The sequence below is a fragment of the Stegostoma tigrinum genome, chromosome 5, assembly GCF_030684315.1.
Source record: "Stegostoma tigrinum isolate sSteTig4 chromosome 5, sSteTig4.hap1, whole genome shotgun sequence".
In the NCBI taxonomy this organism is placed as follows: domain Eukaryota; kingdom Metazoa; phylum Chordata; class Chondrichthyes; order Orectolobiformes; family Stegostomatidae; genus Stegostoma; species Stegostoma tigrinum.
The window spans coordinates 46,678,022-46,698,798 of record NC_081358.1 but is presented as its reverse complement, the minus strand read 5'-3'; the positions used below and the strand labels follow the sequence as shown (position 1 = coordinate 46,698,798).

At 39.5% G+C, this 20,777-nt stretch overlaps 1 protein-coding gene across 2 annotated transcripts in view; it reads left to right on the top strand.

Moving 5' to 3' along the window:
• Window positions 1-20,777, top strand: part of LOC125451626 (desmoplakin-like) — a 72,821-nt gene that overhangs the window by 9,031 nt on the left and 43,013 nt on the right. For both annotated transcript variants that reach the window (XM_048528973.2, XM_048528974.2), the window contains exons 3-8: window positions 7,737-7,888; window positions 10,296-10,458; window positions 12,974-13,102; window positions 17,448-17,516; window positions 17,618-17,779; window positions 19,756-19,860. In XM_048528973.2, coding sequence (XP_048384930.2) covers window positions 7,737-7,888; window positions 10,296-10,458; window positions 12,974-13,102; window positions 17,448-17,516; window positions 17,618-17,779; window positions 19,756-19,860 — 780 coding nt within the window. The remainder of the gene's footprint in view (window positions 1-7,736; window positions 7,889-10,295; window positions 10,459-12,973; window positions 13,103-17,447; window positions 17,517-17,617; window positions 17,780-19,755; window positions 19,861-20,777) is intronic.

Here is a 20,777-nt window from a genome sequence, read left to right as displayed (position 1 = left end):
CGTGTTTCCACTATGTGAACCTCTGAGACCTATGATTGGCTGTGCCTTCTGGAAGAAAAGGCAACTGGATCAGGAAGCAAAGTGGAGTGTGTAGAATTTTCCAGCTGTGTAGCTTAGCAGTTGCATTAGTCATGAGGGCTTTCAGAGGTTGCCAAGTGTCCAGTGTTCATGGCCATGGAGCATGGTGCATGTAGCCTGTGCCCACAGAGTATATCCTTAGATTTTAGCACCCAGCATCCAACATGTTGGTTATTTGGAGCAAGCAGAGAGTTGAAACCTTCAGGTGCTCTGTCTGATCTTGACTTATTTGGAAACTTTGGTAGGATGGGAGGTTGAATATTAATGAGTGGTGTCTGGTTCGAACAAGCATTAATCCCTGTCAATTAGCATCTCTTCACATTCCTTATGGAAAGCATAAACAATAGACTGCAATGATCTCAGCATTGAAATGAGCCTTGCTGCAGTTGTCGGTCAATTCTGCAATGTATCTTGCCACAGCCCATATCACTGAGACCTCTGTAAGGTTTTGCCTATTGTGTTTGGGTAAAGCTGAACAATAAAAATATCTGAAGCCTGCTTTATCCAAAGCCTATTTGTGTCCTGGAAAATAAATTTCTACGTTAGAGCAACATCAAATTTTCTGCTGTGTGGAATGGTGTCTCACTGTGTAAGATAGTCATACAACATGGAAATTGACCCTTTGGTCCAACTATTCCATGTTGACCATGTTCCCAAACCCAACTAGTCCCTATTGGCTGCATTTGACCCATATTCCTCCAAACCTTTCCTTTTCATGTACTGATCCGAATGTCTTTCAGATGTAACTGTACATGTATCCAACACTTCCTCTGGCAGGTCATTGCACAAATGCTGCTAAATTAGCGGGTGTATCCCTGATCTTCCAACAGGTAAGTAAATGGGAACGAAATGCTCAGGAGGATGAAGATCAGATGAGAAACCCCTAGTGGCTGGATTATTGGGGCTACGTGACAGCAGTACATGAGTAGAACCCTCTCCATGGACCATGACTTTGATTTGTCACTCGTTTGCTGCAAAGTGTGAGTGTGTGTGAGAGTGAGTGTGTGATGGGGGGTTGGTGTCATGTGGCAAAGGTTTCCATTAAGCTGGTGACCATCCTTTATGCTGAGGTTCCACCAAACCGCCAGAAAAACATTGGTAGTTTTGTAAAATAGCCCCTAATAGGCCTTTAAATGTGAAAATTGACAGCCTGCTTTTCTCAAACAGACAGATTTTTACATTTGACCTTGCTACTGACAAAATGCCCTGGTAACAGAACTGTCTCAGAGCTATCCTTGCGTGATTACCCATTGTTTTACTACTTATCCTGTTATGCTGTCTCCCAGCTTACCATCCAGATCTATTAAAGTTCTTGAGATAATAGGAACTGCAGATGCTGGAGAATCTGAGATTTCAAGGCGTAGAGCTGGATGAACACAGCAGGCCAAGCAGCATCAGAGGAGCAGGAAAGCTGACATTTCGGGCCTAGACCCTGCTTCAGAAATGGGGAGGGGAAGGAGGTTCTGAAATAAATAGGGAGAGAGGGGGAGGCAGATAGAAGATAGGTGGAGAGGAGACAGACCGGTCAAAGAGGCGGGGTTAGAGCCAGTAAAGGTGAGTGTAGGTGGGGAGTTTGGGAGGACATAGGTCAGTCCAGGGAGGACAGACAGGCCAAGGGGGTGGGATGAGTTTAGTAGGTAGGAGATGGGGCTGGGACTTGAGGTTGGAGGAGGGGATAGGTGGGAGGAAGGACAGGTTAGGGAGGCGGGGACGAGCTGTGCTGGTTTTGGGATGCGGGAGGGGGAGGGGAGATTTTGAAGCTTGTGAAGTCCAAGTTCTTCTCACATTGCAGGAACACCAAAAGTGGAAGTCGAGTAAACAATGTGTCATTGGTTAAGAATGAGGAGCTGGGTTATGCAGAACAGGATGCCGTTTTTAAAGACACCATCCTTGGTGTGTGGGAGTTATTGGCTTTTATTGTCTACCTGTAGTTTTCATCTGTCTTCTAGAACTGCTGCAGCCCATACAATGATGGTGCTCATGCAGGGCTATTAGGTGGGCAGGTCCAATATGTTGACTTGGCAGCACTGAAAGAGCAACAATACATGTCCATTTTCCTAGGAGAGCTTAGACAGCATGGTTTTCCCTAGCATCTACTTGTCTTACCCTTCTAGGGCAAAAGTATCCATCCAACACCTTTCAGATGGAAGACCTGATCCCTAAACCTGAGGGATTAGTCACATTCAACAACTATGATATGGATGCACTGGGGTAGAAATTGTCATACATTGGTTTTTGGGCATCATATTTATTCTAGTCTGTGGTCAGTTATACAACAGTCACATTATTGATCGTTACTGTTTGGTGACATCTCTGCTGGCCATCTTGAAATGGTGTTAGATCAATTTAAAAGTATAAGGAATGGATCGGCACCTCTTTCACATTTTTTATGCAAAATGTATAAAAATAAGAAAGATGAAGCATGTGTTGTGCTTGCTGTGACTAGTTATTCCAGTTTTGCGGTGACCTAAACAACAGTCCTTTTTATAGGGTTTGCTGAAGTGTACAGAACAAAGGTAGGAAAGGACCATTCTGACTTGCCAAACAGCATAGATGTGAGTGCTTAAGTGATAGTTTTCCTGTACAAGTCCATTCCTACTCGTGGCCAAATTTTGCGGGATTAGCCAAATGTCAATTCAATTCACAATGCTGGATGAGTCCCCACTTGAAGTCAGGCGGGTTTCTCCAGGACAGTAATCATAACTCCCTCATTTTGTTTTTTTTTAAGACATTCCTCTTGCTAATGAGCAAAGCTTAGGTTGTAACCTGCACAAGATCCTGAGTGAAATGCTGGTGGGAGGTAGTGGTGGACAGTAGTCCAAACATCTTTTACCGGGCTCGCTATCCTTGCGAAGAACTGAGGATATGGAGGTGATAGTGCCCGTGTATGTACCGTTATTTGGAGCTTGTAATCCTTTTGATCCCACTTGATGTTATTACCGGACAGGTCAGATCCCAGAATGAATTCTGGCTTGATAGCTAATATTTTCTTCTTCAATTAAGTCTTTTTTGACTGAAACACAGTAAAATGATACTGTAGATTTGGCTTTAGCAATAAACATAAGTTTATTATGCGGAAGAATAAAAGGAATAAACCAAACTATTTACATATGACACAATTCAAAGATCCAAACTCTGAATTATGTTGTCCTAAAATGTATATGAATTTCACACCTCTGCATAACGCCAACAAAATATATCTTTGTATTTTCATTCTCTTTCACATTATCTCAACACTTGCTATGTCACATTAATGGTAGTAATGTATTGATATTAAACAAAGTCAGGTACACAACAACCATTTTTTTAAATAAGTTCATGGATACCACAACGTTTGGTTAATAGTGGATAATTTTCGGCTGAACATTTTCTATTCCAGGAATGTGCATGATTTTTAAATTATAACAAAATACATAAAACACATGCACTGTACATTATACAGTGTAAATCAGGGCGAACACTAGCCACCCTGGTAGATTGGACTTGATCCTACACTGTTGCCTACCACCGGGTTACTGTTACCCTTCACTTGACTGACATTGAGAGTCACTTGACCTTTCAGTTTCTACTGAGCTGCCGTGCTCCAGTGAATAACTGTAATGTTCAGTCCCATTACATGCACACATGCTGGCTTCCACCAACACACAACACAACATACCATAGATAACTGTTAACTATTTTCTTGCCGCCACTTGTTCAGTGATTTTAACTCTTGATTTGTATTGAACGAGCTGATCTTCAGCTGGAGTGGTGATTGGAATTGGGTGCAGAGTAACATTTGACTTAGGGAGGGGGAACTGACTCTGCCTCCTACACTGAAATCTGCTGGCTGTGTCTGTGTGCATATGCGTCCATGTGTAGACACATCTCGGGGGACAAAAATGCATTTTTCAGTGATACCTATGTGGCTGACAGGAAGAATAGCTCTTGAATGAGTTACAGAAGTTGTGCATGACATTCACAGAGTCATTTCTGAGCGATTTTTCTCAGCTTCAGCAGAGAAAGAATGAAATTTGCTGCGGGGACTGTTATGGCACAATGGTAGCATTCCTACTTTGAAGCCAACTGACTGGAGTGCAAGTCCTGCCTTCTTCAAAGGCGTGTAATATCATCTAAGGTATTTACAGAGCATCACCTGTAGTTAGAAGCACAGCCTCCATTGTGCTGCAAAATTCCCGCCCTGTATGTACCTTGACTGAGTTGACCTTGAGTAGTAATCGTTGCTGTGTAACTGAGAACTGCAGATAACTAATAGGCATATGACTAACCACAGTAAAAACTAGGAAATAGTAGTGTCTTTCAAGAAAGTTGCAGCAATAATCATGGGTGATTTCTAAGCAAGTAGACTGGATTAATCAACTTGGCAAGGATAGCCTCAGGCCAATTTGTTGAATATATTTAGAAATAATTTCTTGAAGCAATATGTGGTGGAACTGAGCAGAGAGGAGGCTATTCTGGATTTGCCATTGTGTCGTGAGGTGGGATTAATTAAAAATCTCATGGTAAAGGATCATCTAGGGAGGAATGATCATAGCATGCTAGAATTTCAGATTCACTTGGAGGGCAACAGTCTGGACTCGTGCACGAGCATTCTGCAGTTAAGCAAAGATAATTTATTTAGGTATAAGAACAGATTTGGCCTTAGTGGACTGGGCAGAAAGACTAAAAGTTAGGACAGTTAAAGAGCAGTACAGATGTTAATGTGATAATTAATTGCTCCCAACTAAAATGTATTCTAAAAAGGAAGAAAGATTCTAAGAAAGGGGGAAACTACGTCTATGGCTAAGGGAGGAAATTAAAAATAATATAAAGACAAAACCTAAGGACTAACATATTGCAAAGAAAGTGGCAGGCTGGATGTTTGGAAAACTTATAAAGATCAAGAAAAGGTTGCTTAAAAATGTAATAAAAAGAACAAAGGTAAATTATGAAAAAAAGTCAGCAAAAGATATACAAGCAGGTGGCAAAAGCCTCCATAAGTATATAAAAGTGAAGAGTGTTGCCAAAGTAAATGTTGGTCCTATTGGGGATAAGACTGGGGAGATGATAGTGGGGAACACAGAAATGGCGGGGTGAGTCAGTCAATGTTTTGCTCCAGTCCTCACAATGGAGGACACTAGCACAATCCCAGTAGCAATAGATAATACAGAGATTGTAGAAAGGGAAGAATTTAGGACATTCGTCATCACTAGGGGAAAAAGTACTGAGCCAACTGTCAGGGTTGAAGACAAACAAGTCCTCTGGCCTGATGGCCCACATCCTAGGGCCTGAAAAGGTAGCAGAGATAGTGAATCCATTGGTTATAATATTCTAAAATTCTCTGGATGCAGGAAATGTCACAGTGGTTTGGCAAAATGCTAATCTAATGCCCTTCTTTAAAAATGGAAGAAGGCAAAATATAGGAAACTATAGACCAGTTAGTTTGATATGTCTATGACAAATTGTTTGAATACATTAAGGAAGTAATAACAGTACGTTTGGATAGTCAGAACACAAACTATCAGAGACCGTATGGTTTGATGAAGGCTAAATCATGTTTGGTTACTTTGCTGTATTTGCAACGTGGTAATTGGGATGATGTAGATTTAGTATACCTGTTTTTCCAGAATGCATTTGATAAAGTGCTGCACAAATGGGTAGTACACAAATTAAGATCCTGTGGTGTTAGGGTAATTTATTAACGTGGATAAGAGGTTTGGCGAACCAACAGAAAACAAAGTCAAGATAAATTGATCTTTTCTGATTGGTAAGGTATACCTAGTGGGATGCCAGATTGTTCAGTCCATTAGCCTCAACTACATACAATCTATATTAATGACTTGGATACAAGAATGTAAAGTGGAATAACTCCAAGGGCTGGTATCCCATCTCCAATTCACCCTTTTATCTACACTTGCATAGTACTTGACACTTGTCTGGCTCCCTCAGAGCCAGCTGTTGGAGTGAACAGAATCTCTAACATTCTTGTTTATATCTGTCAGTCAAGGCTCCCTGATTGGACCAGATTAACAGCCCCAGTCAGGGGACTCCTATGAGATCCACCTGGCTGATCTCATTACAATTACTACAAAAAGTACTGTCACCAAATTTGCATATGACACTAACAAAGAGGGGCACTTAAGTTGCAATGAAGAAATAAAAAATTTACAAATAGTTAAGGATAGGTTAGGTGAATGGGCCAAATTTTGGCCCAGATAAAGCTCAAGATGGATAAGTGTAAGATTATTCCTTTTGGTCTGAGGCATAGAAAGGCAACTTATTATCTAAATTTAGAGAACCTTTATGGTGCTTCAGTGCAGAGGGATCTGAGTGTCATCGGCCCTTGTGCATAAATTGCAGAAAACTAGTATGCAGGTAATAAGGAAGGCAAGTGGAATTATGGCATTTATTGTTAAAGAATTGGAATAAGCAAGTAGGTAAGTGTTGCAGCAACTGTACAAGGCATTAATGAGACCTCATATGGAGTATTATGTGCAGTTTTGCCCCTCTGGCTTGAGGAGGGATGTAGTTGCATTGGAAGCAGATCGAAGGGAGTTCACTAGATTGATTCCAGAAATAAGGAGTCAGCTCTACGAAGATCGATTGAGCAGCTTACGCCTACACTGGGCTGGAGTTTTGTAGAATATGAGGAGATCTATTTGAGGTATGAGATGCTGAAAGGGGGCTGATAAAGTAGACACAGAGTGGCGTTCCTCTTGTGGGGCATTCTAAAATGAGAGATCATAGTCTTAGTATAATGGGGGGGTAGATTTAAAATGGAGACGTTGAAGAATTACTTCTGCCAATGGGTTGTGAATCTGTAAAATTCACTACCCCAGGGAGTGAGGGATGCCAGGATATTGAATACATATAAGGAAGAGAAAGACAGACAGATTTGTAGTTAGCAATGGGTTGAAAGGTTAACGAAAGTGGAGTTGAAGCCAAGATGAGGTTAGCCATGATCATATTAAATGGCAGAGCAGGTTCAAGGGTCTGAATTGCCTGCTAATTGTTCTTGCATTCTTCGGTAACCCTACTTCAGGAAAAGCTCAATAAGTTGTGTGACATAGAACATCTCCAAAAAACACATCATGCATTGAAATAAAATTAGTTTGAGTTCCTAATTTAACAGAACCAGTAATGTGTCATCTTCGAATATTCAAGTAATTTTGTTATAAAATGATGATATATTGCCCAGAAAATCCATTGGCCAGATCGTTGTTGCGTCTGTGTGATTTGGAGTTGTGCATTAGGATCACACAGAGATCCCCACATGGTTGACTCTGTGGAAATTGAAACTTCATGAGGCAACTGATCCATCTCTAGAGACCTCCAAAAGAGTCCCCAACCCCACGTTAGAGTTGGAGATTTCAGAGGGCTATGACTGACTTAAACTTAAATTTGTTTTTTTGTGGGTAACTATTAAAACCTGCTGGAGCTCTTGGGTAACTGTTAAACTGCACTCCAACTCTCTCCTTGCAAGCACTGTATCAGTCCCCCACCACACATATCAAAGGGAGACCTGTTTAAAAGGTAAATTTCAGTTTCATTTGGGTGATTGGAATTTCTGGACCATGTTTTATGAACTGTGAACACAGTTATAGGTGCTGTGGAGTAGAACTTTCCTTGGTTAAGACCTTCAGGAGTCAATTTCCTTTCTCTTGCTGTTTCATTTACAGGATTTAGATGCTTTTGAAGCTGGGCTGCAAGGAACACACAGAGGAGAAATTGATGAGTTGTTGAGAGTGGCTGGTGAGCAACTCAGTGTAATTGAAAACTACGCTAATGATTTAAAACGTAATGGGATACCTTACGAATCAATCCAAAAAAGGTAAGGAAAATTACTTCAAGTTAAAAACTGAAATGTACTGGAGATGTTGTTGAATGATAGGAATATGAGTTGTTTTGAAGCCTTTTGGCCCACTCTGCTATGCACTTTGGTCAAGGTGCAGGTCTTGCTTGGTTATGCGTTGCTCCAAACTTGTTAAAATGTTCACAGAAACCTCATTTTTGAATCTTGTGATGCATAATAGAAAACTTCATCCAGACAAAACAGAACTCAGAACTTATTGTGTGGAATTTTTTGACATCTTGCAGGCTGTTTTGAGGGTGGTGAAAGGGGTTGGGGATCATAAAATGCAGCGCGTGCGGTAACTGCTCACTCCTTACCTGCCTCCCATTTTAAAAGAGAAGCTGGCATCACTGGGCCGATGATTATCGGAGGTCCGGTTGGCCAGCAGCATTCTAAGGCGAGAGTTCGTCCCAAATTGGGGATGGAAATCTAACCTTTGTGCAAATAAAGCCTCAATGGTCATCTGCCAACTCTTTGGACAGTGAGACAGGAAATACTTTGAAGTTAGAAGGAAGTAATTTGTTTTGCACTGATTAAAATAATTTGATACATTGTTTCAAAATGCGACATTTCAAACTTCAGTAGCCCAACACACTGTAATGAAACAAAATACTGATATTTAAATGAATGTTAAGCAACAGAAAGAGAAAATGTTCTGCTATCATTTTAGGAAGAATGACTGTTGACATACTTCATTTCATGAATCAAATCCTGCTTCAAAATTAGATGATTTATTAGTATTAAAAAAGAAATTGCTCTAAAAGATTTCAATAAGTACAGTGTTTTTAAGAAATAAAATAGTTCCAAACTCCTTATTGGTCTTCCTGTCCCTGTCTCTGTCTCTGCCCTTTTTGCCATTGCTGGTAATGATTGTTACCTAATGGACTATTTTATAAGAACACTAGAAGTAGGAGGGGCCCCTTGAGCCTGCTCTGTCACTGAATACTATTGTAGTTTTTTCTATTTAAATCAGCCACTGCATGACCTAAACTATGAGCTCTCATCCTAGATTGCCCCAGAGGGGGAAGCATCTGCTCTGTCTGCTTTGTCAATTTTCTTTAGTATCCTGTATACCTCAAATAATCCCCTTCAGCATCCCATGTAGCTCAATAATGAATCTCGATGATAAAACTTTGAAATTCTGAGAGCTACTTCTTTGTAAAATTTTGGCCCACTTACTGTAATGATAGAATTCACATAGATTTTGAGGTCATCATGCTTTATGCACAATATTAGGACAGTCTTACAGACCAAGACACAAGATTGATTTAACTGTACACAGTATAAAGAAAGACCCTGGATGTCAACTTTTTGAAAATGGTTTTCCTTGGCTCAGGTCCAATATGTATTTTTGAATTAACACTAATTATCTTAATTCTGTTTCATGTTATGCTGCTACATCAAATTGTTAAAACGTTTACTGACACTCACGACTTTTCAGATCTTATGCCATCCCTCTGAGTCTGTTTAAGATAAGGCATTCATTTTGGCACACTTTGACACAACTTACCAAATTTTGTTTGGTAGGTCAAAGTTAAAAGTTCCAACAAAAAACTTCTGAATGAAGACTTGTTTCATATTTTACTTTCATTGTTCAGCTTTCCTTATTTGAACTTAGTATTAAATTTAGTTGCCAGGGTAAGACGATGTTGGATGACCTCAAGTTCTTGAAACATACTCTGATTTGAAATTAATTTGTGATTGACTATAGAAAGCCAACAATAATCAGAGTTAACAGAAAATAAACCAGGCCACATCATTGTATATTTACTTTAATGGTATTGGAAGTTGATCAGGTTCATCAGATTCTGCATTGTGATAACCTGATATCTGTTGTTACCCTGTTTGGGGCCAATTTTAACTCCCGTCACTTAATGAGCAACCGCTTAAGATGAGATCAGATCTACTTATCAGCCTGAGATCATGCCTTAGTGACATCTTGCATAATCTTTCAAGTCATCTGAGGCTCTTGCTGCAGGTGAACAAGACTCTAATTTAAATTTAACAGTCTCCTCTTAGTGATAGCATTATAACCAGATGACATGGAGATGTGTGAGATGTAAAAGAAAATTCAGCTTGGGTTTTTTTTAGGAGGAAGTATAACTAAGTAATCCTCAATTCTCTCCTGGTGTAGCCCTGCCAGACAGTCTCTATTATCAACATGTCATAATCCCAAACCAAGACCCTTTCCTGCTCCATAATGTTTTATACTTACACAGTAAAGGTGAAAATTTGAATCCATGAAGTAGCTGGAGAAGTTAAATCCACATAAGAATGGATAATGGAATTTCAAACCTAAGAGTGGAGGATAAATATGATAGTTTGTTGGTGCACTCTTCAGATATTCACTGATCAGTATTCGCTAATTTTTAAAACCCTTCTGCAGTGTGAATTACCATCGTGGTCAAATGCGTGCTATTTCAAAAGCAATCACTGAGCGAATCATTCACCGTACCAGGACATTAACACCCCAGAGACCCAGAAAATCCTGGGATGAAGGGCTCTCAAGATCAACTAAAGAGCTGTTCAGTTGGCTACATCAGCAGAGGGTAAGTCAAATTGCATTATTCAAACATTTTGAAATAATTCTGTAATAATGAATAGATGAAGTGGCCTTTTTTATATTTAAGGTTTTAAATTAACATTGTTTTGCTCAGTTTTCTAATCTTGCATTATGCCATTAATCCCTTAAATTATTATTTTGTTTTTAAAAAGTGCATCAAGGATAATGAATAAATTGTAATAGATGTTAGAATGTATATTAGTTGATGTTTGTTTTTGAATTAGTTAGGTACAATTTTTCATTTCTCCCCCAAAATGAATATAATGGGAATGTCTGATGATATGCTACCACTTCTTGTAAAATGTTAGGCCATATTCATGTTCTAATCTGAATACAAAGTGGCTTGAATGGAAGATACTGGTCTTGGTTGAAGAGGAGATGGATTTCTCCTGCCTTTATTCTCCAGCTATTATGAACAATAACTGACTCATTCACTTCATCCTTTAAAAGATTTCCATCATGTCATTCTTTACTCCACTTTGAGTCCAAAAGAGAAATGACAATTTGTATCTAATCATTGATTCCTCAAGTGTAGAAGCAAACCATTTAGCCCATTGAATCCACACTGACCCTCTGAAGAGCATCCCACCTAGTGACAACTTGAGGGAATGTGGCATTGTGAAATATTATCAAAATGCACTGTCTGTAGAATCTCAATTATTAATTGAGTAGAATTCAGTACATCATTGTTTACCTGTTTACAGCTTCTGTCCTTGATTGACAGAGAGGTGTCATTGATCATTCCTGTTAACGTTGCTATGGTTATATTTCGAGCATCGCAGATGGTCTGACAACAAAAGAATTGCAGCTGCTTCCTGCATAATGTACATTGATGTGCAGATAAAATAACTAACGTCAATGGTAATCAACACCATTGGATTTGCACTTCCAAATGAGACCTTAATTGCCACATTGTCATAAACACACTGTCCGTGTAAGATTTCACACTTAAAAATTATTGACTTCTCTGTTGGCTCCCTGTTACCCTGTTAACGTACTCCTGCCCATGTTTTAACTACTGTTTGTTCACTATTACCTGAGACCTTTTGGAAGTGTTTTGTTGAATTAACAAGTTAGAGTGGTTGTCACCCTTGCAGCTGTGCCCTTATATCCAACTGCTCCAGGTCGTGTGCCTGCACTTGGTAAATGTCACTTTATACTGGAGGCTAGGGAACCATTTTATGCAAAATGCCACTAAGAAAAACCTGGATTAGAAACCCTTCGGTTGGTCAACTGTTTGGCATTTGGATCCGCAAGTTGGGTGCTCCTTTTTGTTTAATGTGCTGTCCGTTCTAGGTTTCCTCCTTCTTATCTATGTAGCTTCAGCGTCCTCTTACTGCAAGTATGATTGCCATGGAATTGCAGGTAGTAATGTTATGGAATTGCAGGTAGTAATGTTATGGAATTGCAGGTAGTAATGTTATGAGTTTCTGATACCACTGCACTATCAACGTTCATCACTTTGTGCTTGTTATTCCAAATTCATCTACACAATGATTCTTCAGGTTTTTTTAACCTTTTGAAAAACCAGAGTATATTTATTGGACTCTTGGGCAATTTAGATTGGTTTTACAGTGACTGGCTGGTTTAAGGGCAAACATCTGTCTATAGACCTCTGTATTTGATTTTATTTTTAATGAAGAGTACCAAGGAAAGTGAATAATTCGTAATATATTTTAGAATGGATATTAGCTGATGTTGGTCTTTAGGTCAGTTAGATTTTTGGGCAGCTTGGTGACTCAGTGGTTAGCACTGCCACTTCACAGCACCAGAGACCCGTGTTCAATTCCAGCCTCAGGTGACTGTCAGTGTGGAGTTTACACATTCTCCCTGTGCCTGCATGGGTTTCCTTGGGGTGCTCTGGTTTTCTCTCACTGTCAGAAGATGTCCATGTTAAGTGGATTACCCATGTTGTAATGCCCAGGGATATACAGGCTAGATGATGTGGCCATGGGAAATGCAGAAGTATGGGGATACAGTAGGAAGGTGGGACTAGGTGGGATGCTCTTCAGAAGATCAGTGTGGATTCAATGGGCTAAATGGTTTGCTTCTACACTCTAAGGATTCAATGATTAGATACAAATTGGACATTTTTCCCCAAAGTGAATATAATGGGAATGTCTGGTGATATGCTACCATTTACTATGAGGTGATGGGCCATATTCATAATCTCACTTCAATGCAAAGTGGCTTGAGTGGAACGTTAAAGGGCCGGCATCTGTCTATAGATCTTATAGGTAAAGGAAAGTTAAACAGCTCTGCTCCTTACAGGTAGAAAATGTCACTGGTATCGATTCCATGCTGAATCTAATGAACTGTGTGATAAAACTGTGTTCACACTTGTTTTTGTTTCGTTCTGATACAATTTCTAATATTTGAGTGCTGTGTTAAGGCAATTAATCGGCGATGTTAATTTTAAAACTTAAAAGCCATCCAAATCTCAATAAGAAAGGGGATAAAATGTCAATATTCCAATAAAGTGTATTCCAATTTCCATACAGAGTTTGATGGATGTGCAAGATTGGGGAGTAGATGCAGCCTCAGTAGAACGTCAGATAAATGAGCAAAGGAATTACCATAGGAACCTAGAAGACTTTCGCTGGAAAATCGATAAAGCTAGAATGGAACAGGTAAGTATACAACACGGCTGTTGAGTATTTTGTACAAATGAGTAAATTTCATACTATTAAATGTCTCTGTTCATTTACAGTAATGTTGTTACTGTACTTGGAACAAACATTCTGGAAGAATGACCATACTTCAATTGAATGAGTAGCTGTCTTGAATTTAAAATATTCCAAGATTAGAAAGGTATAGCGACTGAGCTTTTCTACTCCTGAAATGGGCACTGAGATCCATAGTCTGAATAGATCAAAGATCGATCAGAAATCTTTACAGAATCAGAAATTCATAGCCCAAGTTTTCATGGTAGAGATGTTTTTTGTTAGATGAGTATTACCTGAAACTCCAATCATTTATAATTTTCAGTATTTGAAAAGAAGCATGATGTGTAGTTAGAAACAGTCTTCAGAAGTGAGGTTGTGGCTTGCTCGTCGAGCTGGCTGGTTATCCTACAGACATTTTGTCACCATGCTAGGTAACATCTCAGTGAACAATGAAGGCCATCAATTTAACTGGGATAACATGACTATACCGGCTCAAGCCAGCCACAGACAGGCATGGGAATTGCTCAAGGCCTGGTTTTCAATCCGTAATGCAATCAATCAATGTGTGGAATTAGATCTCTTACACAAACCCATGCAGAACAGAACTGGAAATGACACAACCCAACTTAACAGACCAGATCATATTAATACCAAATGGACTACAACAACATCACTTCCTCTGAGCACACTGATGATGCTACCTAGTATGGTGTACGATAACCAGCCATCTCAGTGAGCTGGCCAACAACCTAATCCACAACCTGCGCTACAAATCTTTGCAAAAACCTTAAAGTCTTTAAAAGTATTAAGCTTATGTGGGAGGTGTTTATGAGGAACACGAAAGTGAATGAGAGGAGCGCATTTTAAAATCGTGCCTTGGAACAACACAGCTTCTTAGTCCAATGTAGTTCATGTTTTGTTGAGATCTACAAGCCCAGAAAGTGCCTTGCTATGAGCCTTGTTGGATTGTTCTATTAAAGACAGTATAATTTCTTAACCAGGAGTGGAGCTGCCATGCAGTTATTGCCAAATCCCAAAGTACAGCTTTTATTTTGCATGAGAAGAGGAAAAAAAGCCAGTGCTTGATTCTAGCAGCACCCCAAGGCTGAGCCAGTTTGGAACAAACAGCAAAGATGGGCACTTGATGGTTTATTGAGTATTACAGTCAAGGAGATGACTTGTTGCCAGTGGTCCGTGTATTATTTCTGAAATCTATTATTATGTTAAAAAAATCACTATCTTAGTAAAAGCAGTGCCTTGGAAAGTTTATGTGCAGGGTTGTCAAGACTGGAATTTTGTTATTGTCATCACTGCATTTTTATTGCTGGTTACCTATAGTTCTTTGAGATCAACCATAGAAATGACTATTCCAATAAGATGGCCTTAACTTTGCAAAGTTAAAGATGCTAAATGGTATGCTGCCCTCTGTCGGTAATTTTTACAGTTTTATGAGCCTATCTTCACCCTTTAAGAGAGAATAATCAAAAATTAGAACATAGAACATTATAGCACAGTACAGGCCCTTCAGCCCTCAATGTTGTGCCGACCTGTCATACCGATCTCAAGCCCATCTAACCTACACTATTCCATGTACGTCCATATGCTTGTCCAGTGATGACTTAAATGTACCTAAAGCTGGCGAATCTACTACCGTTGCAGGCAAAGCGTTCCATTCCCTTACTACTCTCTGAGTAAAGAAACTACCTCTGACATCTGTCCTATATCTTTCACTCTTCAATTTAAAGCTATGCCCCCTCGTGCTCGCTGTCACCATCCTAGGAAAAAGGCTCTCCCTATCCACCCTATCTAACCCTCTGATTATTTTATATGTTTCAATTAAGTCACCTCTCAACCTTCTTCTCTCTAATGAAAACAGCCTCAAGTCCCTCAGCCTTTCCTCGTAAGACCTTCCCTCTATACCAGGCAACATCCTAGTAAATCTCCTCTGCACCCTTTCCAAAGCTTGCACATCCTTATTATAATGCGGCGACCAGAACTGTACACAATACTCCAAGTGCGGCCGCACCAGTGTTTTGTACAGCTTCACCATAACCTCTTGGTTCCGGAACTCGATCCCTCTACTAATAAAAGCTAAAACACTGTACGCCTTCTTAACAGCCTTGTCAACCTGGGTGGCAATTTTCAAGGATCTGTGTACATGGACACCGAGATCTCTCTGCTCATCTACACTGCTAAGAAGCTTACCATTAGCTGATGTGGAGGTGTCTTATTTTTCAGCAGTGGATTTTGCAGTAAAAAGAATGATTAGGTATTTAGCATTGAACTTGACCAATAATAATTTGTACATATCATAAATATTCTAATATTCTGCATAATTCATTTTCATTCACTTGGCCATAGTTTGAAGTGTCTGTTCCATCAGACTACTGCAAGGCTAATAATTGGTGTGCTGCTCAAATAGGATTCTTCTGCACTGGAAGTAAAACCAATTTAAGTTGCTGAGGTCAAGAATACAATGTGGTGTACATTTCCAAACTGATTTTACAGTTCCACTGTGGCCTAATTTGTGGTCTGTTTGTCAATGTGTGGGCCTTCTTTTGTTCTTATATGCACTAGGCACCTGTTACTCACTGCAAATATTACAACAAGGCACAATTTTTATTGAAATGCTGGGTTTTTGCTGGATCCATGCTAGGGAACCCTGCAGCCCAATGGTATCAATGTGGACTTCACAAGCTTCAAAATCTCCCCTTCCCCCTCCCGCATCCCAAAACCAGCCCAGCTTGTCCACGCCTCCCTAACCTGTCCTTCCTCCCACCTCAAGCCCCACCCCTATCTCCTACCTACTAGCCTCATCCCACCCCCTTGACCAGTCGTCCTCCCTGAACTGGCCTATCCCCTCCCTAACTCCCCACCTACACTCACCTTTACTGGCTCCAACCCTGCCTCTTTGACCTGTCGTCTCCTCTTCACCTATCTTCTCCTTCATCCAACTTCTATCTGCCTCCCCCTCTCTCCCTACTTATTTCAGAATCTGCTTCCCCTCCCCCATTTCTGAAAAGGATCCAGACCCGACACGTCAGCTTTCTTGCTCCTCTGATTCTCCTTGGCCTGCTGTGTTCATCCAGCTCAACAACCTGTTATCCTGGAATATTGTGTGCAGTTTTGGCCTCCTTATCTGAAGAAGGATGTTCTGGCTATGGAGGGAGTGCAGCGAAGGTTATCAGTCTGATTCCTGTGATGGCAAGACTGACTTATGAAGAGGGCCTGAATAGTTAGAACTATATTCACTTAAGTTTAGAAAAATGAGGGAGAGACCTTGTAGAAAGCAGTAAAATTATAATAGGACTAGATAGGGTAATTGCATGAAGGATGATTGCAATGACTCAGGAGTCCAGAATCTAGAGTTACAGTTTAAGGATATGAGCTAGGCCATTTAGGACTAAAACGAGAACTTTCTTCTCCCACAGTGTGGAGAGCCTATGGAATTCTCTGCTATGAAAATTGGTTGAGACAAAATGTTGAATATTCTTAAGGACTTAGACATAGGAACAGGGAACTGAATTGGATGATCAGCACAGATAATATTGAATGGCAGAGCAGGCTTGAAGGATCGAATGGCCAACTTCTGCTCCTGTTTTCTATGTTTCTATATATTGGCAGAACAGCAATGGTAAATATTTGTGGGCTAGTGGAAATACCAGATGACCTAACTAGACATCTGTACAATACCTGTGTACTAACCTTTTGTAATTCATGTTCCAGGAAATCCAGATCCCTGTGTAGCACAGGGTCATGCAATCTGTATCTCTACTTAAAACAAAAAATTGTATGCTACTTTTCTGTGCTTTCTGCCAAAGTGGACAAGTTTACATTTCCCACATTGTACTCCACCTGCCAAACATTTGCCTGCTTACACATGATCAATCAATAATTTCTTTGTAGGCTGTTTACCTCCTCTTGCAACTTAGTTGATGACACACACAGATAAAGAATCATGTCATGATGAGTCTTTCCTATTTTTATGTCAAATTCTGTCAAGATTTCTGGTTAGAGCAAAGTAAATAATACATGGCTATACAGAGCTTATATCATTAAGGACCGTGCATGATAGAAAACAAGTTTCATTCAAGTTATTAATTACTCATGAATGGGAATTGTGTATCACAAAAGACTTGATTGTTGCTGAAAATACTAAACTAGAAAAATGTTTGTTCATATGAATTTGCCAAATTAATCATAATATCCGGATTGCACTGCAGTTGCCAATACCTTTATTTTGATTACTGTAAATCAGAAACTAAGTTGTGTAGTCAGAAATACTAATTGCTTTGTTTTCCTCATGTAGCAAGGCAACTTGTCTGAAAGCAGCATGGAACACATACAAGCTTTGCAGAGTGAATATGACAGTATGGTGGTAAGCAGAAATTATTCACAAGGATAAAATCTTTTTTTTCAAATTTGGTATTTTATTTGAGCAAGTAATGAGTTTGGTTGTGCTTTTACGTACCTCAATAGAAAGCTTCCGCGGAGAGACTCGAACAACTGAGAAAGCTCCAGAATATCATTTCAGCAACTTCAAATGAAATAATGTGGATCAATGACCGTGAAGAGGAAGAGCTTGTTCATGACTGGAGTGATAAGAACACAAAAATTGCTGAAAAGCAAGAAGCTTTCTCTGTAAGTTCATAAATTTCAGAATACCACAAAACTCACCAAAGCTGCATTTTACTGTTAGAAGTTAAAATTGTAAATTGGCCCTTTGTGCTTCATAACCACTACTTGCCCACCCGCAAATAATTCAGGTAGCCAGTAGGATATGGTGAGGTGACCCTAATAATAGGATCATACAGCATGGAAACAAATTCAACCAATCCATGCCAAACATAATCCTAAATTAAACTAATCCCACCTGCCTGCTCCTGGTCTATATCCCTCCAAACCTTTCATAACAATGTACTTATCCAAATGTCTTTTAACTGTTGTAATTGTACCCACATTCACCACTTCCTTGGGAAGTTTATTACCACCCTCTATGTTAAAAAAATTGCCTGTCATAGCTTTTCTAAATCTCTCTCATCTCACCTTAAAAATGTACCCCATAGTCTTGAAATCCCCCATCCTAGGGAAAAGACAACAACCATTAAAACTATCCACACCTCATTATTATAAACTTCTAACAGGCTGCCTCTCAACACCCTGCGCTCTGGTGAAAAAAATGTCCCAGCTATCTCGCCTTTCTTTATAACTCAAACCTTCCATACCTGACAACATCCTGGTAAATCTCTTCTAAACTTTCTCCACCTTAATTATATCCTTCCTATAACCGGGCAACCAGAACTGGACATGGCTAGAAATAAATCGTTGTGTTCACCTGAGAATTATCCCTGTGGGTTGATGCCAAGCACTTTTAAAAGATGGCAAGAACTGCAGATGCTGGAAGTCAGAGTGGATACAGTGTGGAGCTGGAGGAGCAGAGCAGGTCAGGCAGCATGAGAGCAGCAGAAAAGTCGATGTTTCGGGTCAGGACTGACTTTCCTGCTCCTCCAATGCTGCCTGACCTGCTGTGCTCTGCCAGCTCCACACTGTATCCATGTTTAAAAGATAATTGGCACTTAGTAACTGGCTTGTTTACTAAACCACACTTGAACAAAGACAAACACTAACTGCAAGCAACTTTGCTTCTTCTGTCTGTGTACTATGTTTTCTCAAATTTCTTTTTCACACTCTTCCCAGCCTCTTTCGTCAAATTTCTAAGTGGGTAAAATTTCACATTATTGACAAATTTAATGCTTTCAAAATTTGAACTTCTCACCCACCAAAATAACTAGCAAAAGCTTCATGTTCAGCCAAAATTTTCTGTATTTTTCAATTATTAATGGGCAACCGTCATTATATCTTTTGGTTAACTTTGGAAAATAGCACTCCCTCCATGAAGCTTTGCTTGGCAAGGAAAGATTGGACATGGAGAGGGAATGTTTCAGGTTTATTGTTTTGTGTTCTGAGTGGAGTTTTGTTGTGCTTGCATCCTGTATAATTAACCTGTGGTAATGAATGCATAATTGGGAATATCAACAGTAAACTACTCCCAATTGTAATAAAGGAACTGGGTAGGAAATTACAGAAAACAAACTGGCCATTGTTTTTAAAAAAAACAACTTATGCATTTCACCAAGAACTGGAACATGGAAAGCACAGAATTTGGTGGTGAATCTAAAACGTCTTCTGATGATAACTTGATTAGCTTCAAGTGTTTTACACATTGTATCTCTAAATGTCCTTGACATCCATAAACTAGATAATAAGAATGGTTCTCTTTTTCAGAACATATTTGGTCAGTGAATTCATCCCTATTTTCTCTGAACGCCTTGCATCTTTGTTTTGAATTACCCAGGGACTGGGGAACCTGTAGTTCTGTTGCTTTCTGAACAGCAGCACCTGACAGAGTTGACTTGATAACACATCTGCTCCGTTATCCTATTGTTCTGTATAAATTGTTGTGATCATTTGAAATTTGGCATTCTTGTGTTTGGCCTAATGGGAACCAATCAGAAATCTTCGGCAATATTGACCGTTTGTACTAACAAATGACTGCTTACTGCTTTGATTACCAGCATCTTGTGTTTAATTATTTAAATTTTACTTGCTTTTGTTAGATGATGATGAGCCAGTTGGAAGAAAAAGAAAAGCAGTTAAACAGACTCAAACAAGATGGTGACCAGCTAATAGCAAATAATCATCCCGCAGCTGACAAGATTGAGGTGGGGGTGCCTGGATAATCAATTATTTAGAAGGAGTGCAAATCTTGACTAAGTCTTGTCAAGGTTAAAGATGGAGAAGTGACTGTTACGTACAACTTCTCTCAAAAATGTGAAGCACGATCACCATTTTCTAAAATAAAACAAAAAACTGAAGATGCTGGAAAACTGAAACAGAAACATGAGGTGTTGGAGAAACTCAGCAGGTCTGACAGCAAATGTAGGAAGAATAACAATGTTTTGAGCTCAGTGATCTTTCATCTCTCTCTCTCTCTCTCTCTCTACAAATATGCCAGACCTGCTGAGTTTCTTCAGAAATTTCTGTTTTTCTGTCACCATTCATTACCGAGGTGTTTGTATGAGATGTTAGTTATAATTGCTCCAAATCTGAAAATCTGATCGGGTGGGATGGTTATATCACCTGTTTATACTATTTAAGAAAATGTTTAAAGTAAATGAGTTCATGTCACAGCTGCAAAAATGCAGCAGAAATCATTGTTGATAATTGCTGAATTCTTCATTTGTCCCATTTGTAGAATAGAAACTGCATTGTTTGATATGTAGTGAAGACTTGCCCATTATTCATTTCCTATCTTGATCACATTTATTCTAACATATTAAAAACCTAGAAATTAAAAAAAAGACTTGCAGGGTGTAGAGCCGGATGAACGCAGCAGGCCAAGCAGCATCAGAGGAGCAGGAAGGCTGATGTTTCGGCTTGAGACCCTTCTTCAGAAAATGTCATCCAATTCTGCCTTGAGTGAAATTCTGTTTCAGTTGAAACATTTTTTTTAGGAGTCAGCATGTGTAGACCAAAAATATTTTAATGCTTAGTATTTAAAACTATTTTAGTTGTGATTCTTCAGCTTGCAATACGACAGAGTTGCTCTCATTGTCAACCCAATTTAGTATTTCCATTT